Below are 8,409 nucleotides of genomic sequence, written 5' to 3'. Positions count from 1 at the left end.
TTTATGTTGATACATATGAATTTAAGTCATTTGAGAGCATGAATCAGTAAATCATGCACCCAGATGATGATTTCTCCCCATGGCTCCTGTCAGGCTGCATAATGTAGCTCAAAGTAAGGTGTAGAAAAAGGAGCTTTTTTTGGTGTAAAAGTTATTATATCTGCACTTGTTTTGGAAGCTTTCAGATAAAACTGAGCATTACTACAAACTAATGCTGTTAAGTTCATGTTAAGTGCAAACCATTTTGCCATTTTGTACTAAAGGGAAATGTTAGCAGCTGAATCATTTTCCTGCTACCAATTTCAAATTCAAAATCTTCACATAAGACGAGAAAAAAAAAGTTTTTCCCAGGATGTCAAACTATTTGCAAATAGAACTTGGAAAAGAAAACTGGCACCAGAGTAAAACCAGTATCAGCTCCTTCATCATGGATGTTGGTCAGTGCAGCGTGGTGACCATCGGCACCACGATCAGAAACCAACAGTGATGGCAGTGCGCATGCCAGCGATTTTTATCTAAATAAATGACTCTGATTAAAACTCTGATTAAGTCAATACTAATGAGCGCATGACACGTGTTGTGGGTGCGTGGAGAAGACACTAACTACTCCTCATAGCTCCAGACTGTGAGCGTGCAGCGGTGCCTTCTTCTGGATGAGGCTGACGAACTCATGCTTCTCCAGGCAGCCTCGACACTCTTCCCCCCACGACGCCAAAATGTTCCTCAGCTCCAAAACTCGCAGCTTATTCAGCCCGTCGCTGCTCAGGTCCTTCAGCTGAGACTCTGCAGACACACACCGAACACAAGACACTTTACTTTCTGTCCACACACACACACATACACACACACACACTGATACTAATAATGAATGGTCGGCCTCTGTTGTTGTGTATTTGAACACACTTTACCGTATTTGAGCTCACAGATCTGTGTGTCTCTGCTGCTGAGGCGCTGACAGATCTTCTCAACAGGGACGTGGGAGGCCAGGGGTCGAGCGACTGACGCTGTGACACGTGTCGCTGCATCACTACTGGCTCCGAGGTAGTAACACTAGGACGGCACATGAACGTACTTCTGATCATACCAGTATCACGTGAATTATGTTCATACTGGTCAAATCTGCGGCTCATGATGTTTAACACAGGAAGTCGTTCATGGACATGAGAAGTAAGGATGTGGTTTTACCATAAAAGTTGCTACTTGCACTTCCTTTAACTGCCTCATAGCAAACAGAACAAGACAGGAACAACAGTGTTGCAGGCTAGGTACACAGCTTGACTCACGTCCTCCTGGTCAAATATGACTCAAATACAAGTGAAAGTTTTTACTTGAGTTCAAGTACTGGAGTACTTGATTTTAAAAATAATGAAGTATGTAAAAGTAACACATTACTGTATTGTTCCACATTTACAGAACCTAATGACTCTGAAACAACCTACTGAGTGACTGACTGTAGAACCTGTAGAATAAAAGGCTTGTAGAACATGATGCAAAGACTGAAGACGTGGACATAACAATACACCTGAATCAACAAAAGGAGAACCAGCTACTACAAACTGCCTGTTTGAGAGTTTATCTAGAATTGAACAAAAGTTACCACCACATACTTTCTCAGGTTGGACGGTGAATTGTTTTAGTCAGTGATGAAGTTTGGTCTCGGTAAACACAGCAAACATTTAAAACTAAATGATGTGAATCACATTTTCAAAATAAAATCAAATTCATTCACTGACTAAAAGCTCTGCTTCATAGTAAGAATGTGGAGTCAAAAGTACAATATCTGTCTTTAGGTGTAGTGGATAATGTAATATAATGTAATGTAATAGGTCCAAATGTCAGGTAGGGATGCTGTGTCCTCTACCAGGTTCATCATATTGTTTTATCTGGAAACTCAGTGTATTATCGTGCTCTTACAATGTCTTCCTGCATCTTAAAGTTTATAGTCAGTTTTGCTTTTCCAGTGTTTTACCAACAACAACAATCACAAAAAGTGGAAATTTTCTTACCAACTGAAAACCAGGCAGCAAAGTTGATGTTCAGTGATATAATATGGACAGATATTCGATTAAAAAAAATATCCATAGATGTTATTTTACAGATTTTGGATTCCTTGTTCCTTGTGCATGAAAGACATGAACAGAACTGAGAAGATGTATTTCATAAAAATCTAATTTTTACTCTGTGGGTGTTTGTTATTGCCTGGTATAATTAGCTCAACTGTATTGTCTGTGCAGTTCTGTGGTTGAGAATAGGGTAAATCATTTAGGATTTAATTTCTAAATCTCTTCTAATGTGGCTCCATGACAGAAATCACTGTTATGTTTCTGTGCTCTCACCAGCCTCGCCTCCTTCCCCTGGGCCACGGTGCAGGCCTGGACCAGCTCTTCCTCCACCAGCGCGGGAGTGAGCTCCGTGTGGGCTGAGTTCAGACTGCCATAGAGTCTGTGGAGAAAGCTCACACACACTGCACACCAGTTCACTGTTAGTGTGACTGAACGGGCTGCTCATCAAATCTGCTTATTTATGGCCTTAAAAACATATCACATCTGTCGGTGTGGAACATGATTGAGCTTGTGTTGTGCTGTGTGGATGTTACATACATACGTTTATATTACTCTGACTCAAACATATTACATTTACACTTTTCTTGTGTTTTATTTAATAAGAATATATATTTGTGGTTTTAAGAACCAAAAACCATCTCAGTGTAGTTTTACATCTCCTCTCTCAGGCTTCTCTCTGGAGCTCTAGTAACAACAGGTCAGTGAGCCAATCAGGAGAGATCCTCTCTCTCCGATCCTCTCTTCTGATTAGCTGAGTGTTCCAATAAAAATATAGTAGATTTCAGGTAAACGCTCAGAGAAACCAAATCCTGCAAGGTTGGATGGTGGGTCCAGGTGGGCGGGGCTTGGGGCAAAACAGAGTGGTGACTGCTTTGTTGTGATATCACAAAGTTACAAAAGTCCTGACGGCTAGTTTGAACTGAATACAGGCTGTTGGCATTTCTCCTTGGATTGAGCACTTTGATGCTTTCACTGTATTAATATTAATATTAGAGCTTTTTTGGAAGTAGTATGCACAACATGTGACCAAAGTGTCATTGGGATTTTTACAGTGAGGACAGCTATAAAAGAAATAAACTCATTCCTTTATTTACATTTTTGTTCATCTTCAGTACTGAAAAACTTCAGAAGCAATACCCATAATTTTAGATTAATTACCACAATCTTCTAATTAGTCTGTAGCTATATTCTGACTCAAATCACTGTGAAACTATTTAGAAAATAGTTTGGTCAGCACATGCATGGCAGATGGTGCGGTCACAGGCATGCAGGGCTGATTTAGACATTTCAAGTAAGTTTCAGTACTTGAAAACAGCTCCGTGTAATACTGTGAAACCACAGCCAGACTGTAAATAACTTCTTCTCACACCATGCTGTCGCTAACCTTCACAGTTGTCAGCTGCAGAAAAAGTGAAGCCTCTGAAAAACAGGAGAATGGCAAGCGACAACACCGACATGGTAGCGGTGGTCGTTATTATTAGCTGCGGGAGACCCAGCCAACAGTTTACTCCCGAGGCACACAGAGACACCGCGGCCGAGGAGGGAGGAGCTATTTCAGGCGCTCCTGGCTGTTTAAGTAAAAGTCCCTTCAGTTTTTTCTTTGGAAAATGTTATGAGACTCATTGTTGGAAAACGTTAAACTCTCTCGGTTCAATCCTCCACGCCATGTTTTGATATCAACTGCAACAAGAAGTTTTGAATTTCCTACGTTTGCATTCGCGGCTCTGACTTCCCCTCCATTGACGTGGCGCAAAGCCTCCTGGGTATTGTAGTACTGTAGCACTAAACTTGATCTACTGGCAAAATCTGTACAATGAACACGCAGAAACGCCTCTTTCTTCTTAGTTAATGTATTCTAATATTCAAGTTTAAGTATAAGCTATCAGTTTGTTTGCCTTTGTTGTTGTTTTTTATTGTGTCATTGACATATGCCATAAATATGCCTCAAATATAGGCCTGAGCTAAGAGTCCATTGTTTTAGATGTTGGATCAACAACATAACATTCTGTAGAAACGTGACATTTTTTTGCTTAATTTAGTAGGTTTTGATTTTATTTTCAGCTTTCACTGAGGGACATAGACTTTTCTGTTATGTGTGGTCGATGGTGACTTTCATCAGTCCAAGAGGCCGAATGCATTCAGCTTATATTAGTTCTCATAGACTGATTCAGTACGTTCACAAACAATATGAACATATCTAATTCTTAAAACGACAGACTGCACAAATGTGAAACCCTGACATATTTATTTTTATAAAAAGATTCCTTTTTTATCGAAAGATAAATAATAAAACTGTTACCTTGTGTTTCCTTTCTATCCATGTATTTTAACTGCCGATTAGATGAAACATAGGTGCTTCCGGTTGTGAAGTCAACTGGTTTGAGAGACGGAATGGAAGTGTTTCTATACAGGACGGAGAAATAAAGCGTTTCAATATATTTATCTAAATATGTGTTAGAGTTTCCAGACCAAAATGGACCACAAGTAATCTGTGAAGAACCCTTCTTGGGTATAAGTATTTTTCTGTGCACTACACTTTTTGTGAAGTTAATCTATAAATAAAAAGTATTCATGGTATTATTTGTGAAAGCGTGCTAAGTTTAGCCGCTAGTGCCTAAAACCTTTTGGTTACTAAAAGTTACCAGGTAATTATTTAATTTCTGAGTTCCCTTGGTTTGTAGAAGTTGAAGCTTTTGTTCTGAAAAATCTCTCTCGGAAGTTGTTTCTGGAAGCGGAACCCGGCTCGCATGCGCGTGGTCCAGCCCTTCGATGCGAGAGTTTTCAGCATGGCTGCTATAGGAGTTCACTTCGGATATACCTGCGCTTGTGTGTCGATATTTAAGGTGAGTTAATCTCCATCGACCGTGTCACACACCGAACTACTTCTTTTCATAGATAATAAAGTGACGGATTTGACCTCAGCTCCTGAACCTCACTGAAACAGCGGCGGATGTAGCTGCTAATATACTACGATGAATGAAGTAATGTCATGAGAGATGGCTCCATAACGTTAGTCTAAATACAACATGAATCCCCTCTTGCCACCTGTCTAACAATGTTCTTATACAATTTACTTTTTATTTAGTCCTTCCTAGTACACCTGCGTAGCGCATTCTTACTTCAATTAGCAAAAAGTAGAACCAACTGCTGAGATTTCCTATAAATGGTTCCTTGTACTATTTAGTGCATTTTGCTGCAGTATTTTTATGTAATAGTTGTGTTTTGGGTGAGCATTTACACCATAGTCAAGTAGTCAAACACAGTTTTGATCTAGTTTCACAAATGGTTCTCTCTGATCATTGATGTCACCTTGGGGTCTGGGACATTTTGTGTTAATTATTCATATTAATTTTTAGGAATTAAATTATTAATCGATAGATCAACCAGGTAATGAAATAGTGATTTGTTGCAGCTCTACAATGTATACATGTGTTCATTGTGTAAACTGTGTGTTTCATGATGCAAGCTGGATTTACCTGAAACACCTCCAAAGGGAGGCCTCCAGGATCCTGAAGTTCCTGGGCTGATTCTGCATTTCAACAGCCAGTGTATAGAATCTCATCCCTCTAGTCATTACTCAAAGCTCATGACTGTAGATGAGGGTGAGAACGTAGGTCGACTGTTCATTAGAGAACTTCCTCGTTAGGCTCAGTTCTCTTCACCTTGACTGTCCTGTACAGCGTCCACATTACTGCTGACCTCATGCTCCATCTTCCCTGAGTCAGGATCCACTAATGCAAGAAGCTGGGACATGGGGATGTTTGGATTCATTTTCTGTGTGTGTGTGTGTGTGTGTGTGTGTGTGTGTGTGCGTGTGTTGTTCAGGACGGACGGGCTGATGTGGTGGCTAATGATGCAGGAGACAGAGTGACTCCAGCTGTGGTGGCCTACAGAGACACTGAGCAGGTCTGTGCTTCGCTTCTCTTCACACAGGTTTTCCTCCAGGTTTTATGTGTGCCCATAAATGTTTTGCCATTTCAGCTCCTCTTGAACCTTCATACTCATCCGCACTTTCACCTGTAAATTCCATGGTTCATTATTCAACTATTGACAGTTCTCTGATGTGTGAAGCCTCTCTGCCTGACTCACATTTTGGGATTTGACTTAAAGCTGTGCATCTGCCATTCTGCTGCTTACTGACTGATCTCTATCCCCTGCAGATCGTAGGCATTGCGGCAAAGCAAGGACGAGTCCGCAACGCTGCCAACACAGTTGTTAAAGTGAAACAAGTGCTGGGGAGAAGGTGACACACTTAATACTGTCAAATGTTAACTGTTAAATGATCATACAGTTCTTTCATACAAAATATGATCGTTACGATCCTGTTGAAGTTGATTGCACTCAGGCTCTGGCTGCAATCAACTAGGATGTTGGATCCAGGTGGGCGGGGCTTGGGGCCTCTACCTTTATACTACATGATGCTGTTTAAAAGAACAATTAGCAGCCTGACTCTTGACTCGAAGGCTTGAGGAGCATTTATGATATGAAGGACCTGTAATCAATGCAGTGAGTTAATGGATGTTTATTTTCTTTCTCTCGTTGGGCAGCTTTGATGATCCAGAGACACAAATTCACAGAAAAGAGACCAAGTGTCAGGTGAGCTTGTTTAACAGATCCACTGTGTGTTGTCTTTGTCGGTCTTTTGAGATTCTTTTCTTCACCCCAAAATGTTTTGTTTCCTTCATTAACATTAATTTTCCTCCTTCAGTTAAAACCATGACGTCTTGTTGGTTTTGTGTCTTAGTTTTATTTTGAAAATACTTGTTGAACCCACAATAATTGACTGTACTGGCGCAGCAGTGAGTCCCCGGTCTGAGCAGTGAGTGTTGTGTTCAGGTGGTGAACAAAGCAGAGAAGCCTTATTACGAGATCACAGCAGGAGATCACCCCGAGTATGTCGCTCCAGAGGATGTCGCAAAACTCATCTTCCACAAAATGAAAGGTAACACACACACACACACACACACACACTCACACTCGCGTCAGCTTCATAAACAAACTCTAAGTTGATTGACCATCTCCGTTTTGACAGAAACGGCTCAGTCAGCTCTGGGCTCTGATGTAACTGAAGCGGTCATCACCGTCCCTTTTGAGTTCGCACATGCTCAGAAGCGAGCTCTGAGGTACATTACTGTCCACTCACCTGTACTGCTTTGTTGTGACACAGTCAAAATCTTTCCATTTGCACCTTCTGATAAAATCAAACTGTGTGTGTGTGTGTGTGTGTGTGTGTGTGTGTGTTTTGTGCAGGGAGGCAGCCGAAGCTGCAGGGTTCCACGTCCTGAGGCTGATCCATGAGCCCGCTGCTGCTCTGCTGGCCTACAACATCGGACAGGATTGTCACTCCGGAAAGAGGTAGCACTGAGGAGAGAGAGAGTTTAGTGATTTACTGATGTTCACACTCACCAATCACTTACCATTAGGGACACCTACACACCTGCTTATTCATGCGGTTATCCAATCAGCCAATCATGTGGCTGCAGTGTATAAAATGATGCAGATACAGGCGATGAGCCTCAGTTCATGTTGTCATGTCACATCGAACATCAGAATGAGGAAATAATCTCATCTCATGATTGCTGGTGCCTGACAGGCTGGTTTGAAGATTTTCACACACAACAGCTGAGTGACGACTGTTGCTAGGCAGCTCCTCTCTGACATTAAAAGGCAGCACCATAGAGAAAATCCAGAGTTTTATATCGCACGTAGTTCTAAATGTTAATGCGGTACACAATGTGATTTTTATACAACACATAGATAAATAGATGTTGCCCCATCACCACTTACTCTGCAGCTTTTATCCTGTCCAGCATCATGTGATCGAGTGTGGGCTCTACACACACACACACACACACACACACACACACACACACACACACACACACACACACACACACACACAAGCATACACACATATTTCTGCTTTACTTATTGTTGTTTATATTATTTCCACCTTTGCTTAATGGACTCCTTATGACATCACAACATCTCGACAGTTCGCCCTCACACTGATCCTGTGCACTCTGTCCGCAGCCACGTCCTGGTGTATAAGTTGGGCGGGACGTCCTTGAGCGTGACCGCGCTGCAGGTCAATGGAGGAATGTTCCGGGTTCTCAGCACCCACACTGACCACAGCATCGGGGGAGAGAGCTTCACCCAGGCCCTCGCCCAGCACCTGGCCGCTGAGTTCAAACGGTAGATACTGAATTTTAGCATCACAAACTGCAGCCTAGGCCCAGTTCAGATTTGAATTTGGCCTTTGTTTTTCACTCTGTTAATATTCTGAAAGACTTCAAAATGCCTGGCAAAAAGTCCCTTCCCTCCTCTTGCTCACACGGGCGCAGAC

General features: G+C 41.8%; 2 protein-coding genes across 2 annotated transcripts in view; one reads left to right on the top strand and one right to left on the bottom strand.

Moving 5' to 3' along the window:
* Positions 1-6: 6 nt before the first annotated feature.
* On the bottom strand, positions 7-3,805 carry cdnf (cerebral dopamine neurotrophic factor). The gene is made up of 4 exons (XM_023409766.2): positions 3,448-3,805; positions 2,337-2,464; positions 909-1,050; positions 7-783 (listed from the first exon to the last, which is right to left on the bottom strand). The coding sequence occupies exons 1-4, from the start codon at positions 3,518-3,520 to the stop codon at positions 611-613; spliced, it is 516 nt and encodes a 171-aa protein (XP_023265534.1). The 5' UTR covers positions 3,521-3,805; the 3' UTR covers positions 7-610.
* A 958-nt stretch (positions 3,806-4,763) lies between these two features.
* Positions 4,764-8,409, top strand: part of hspa14 (heat shock protein family A (Hsp70) member 14) — an 8,082-nt gene continuing 4,436 nt past the window's right edge. Inside the window, 8 exon segments of the mRNA XM_087174999.1 lie at positions 4,764-4,906; positions 5,889-5,969; positions 6,224-6,306; positions 6,611-6,659; positions 6,900-7,005; positions 7,096-7,186; positions 7,314-7,418; positions 8,097-8,258. Coding sequence (XP_087031125.1) covers positions 4,811-4,906; positions 5,889-5,969; positions 6,224-6,306; positions 6,611-6,659; positions 6,900-7,005; positions 7,096-7,186; positions 7,314-7,418; positions 8,097-8,258 — 773 coding nt within the window. The 5' untranslated portion in view covers positions 4,764-4,810.

The sequence above is a fragment of the Seriola lalandi genome, unplaced genomic scaffold (genome assembly GCF_002814215.2).
Source record: "Seriola lalandi dorsalis isolate HSWRI2012SDOR001 ecotype SW California unplaced genomic scaffold, Sedor1 jcf7180002054407, whole genome shotgun sequence".
NCBI lineage: Eukaryota > Metazoa > Chordata > Actinopteri > Carangiformes > Carangidae > Seriola > Seriola lalandi.
Note: the sequence above shows the minus strand (reverse complement) of the source record. Positions and strands in the feature narration are given on the sequence as shown.

Coding starts and splice junctions, on each gene's coding strand:
- cdnf (XM_023409766.2), bottom strand. CDS start 3,520: ATGTCGGTGTTGTCGCTTGCCATTCTCCTGTTTTTCAGAGGCTTCACT. Junction 2,465..3,447: donor TGCAGCTGACAACTGTGAAG/GTTAGCGACAGC, acceptor ACTGGTGTGCAG/TGTGTGTGAGCTTTCTCCAC. Junction 1,051..2,336: donor AGGGGAAGGAGGCGAGGCTG/GTGAGAGCACAG, acceptor GTGCCGTCCTAG/TGTTACTACCTCGGAGCCAG.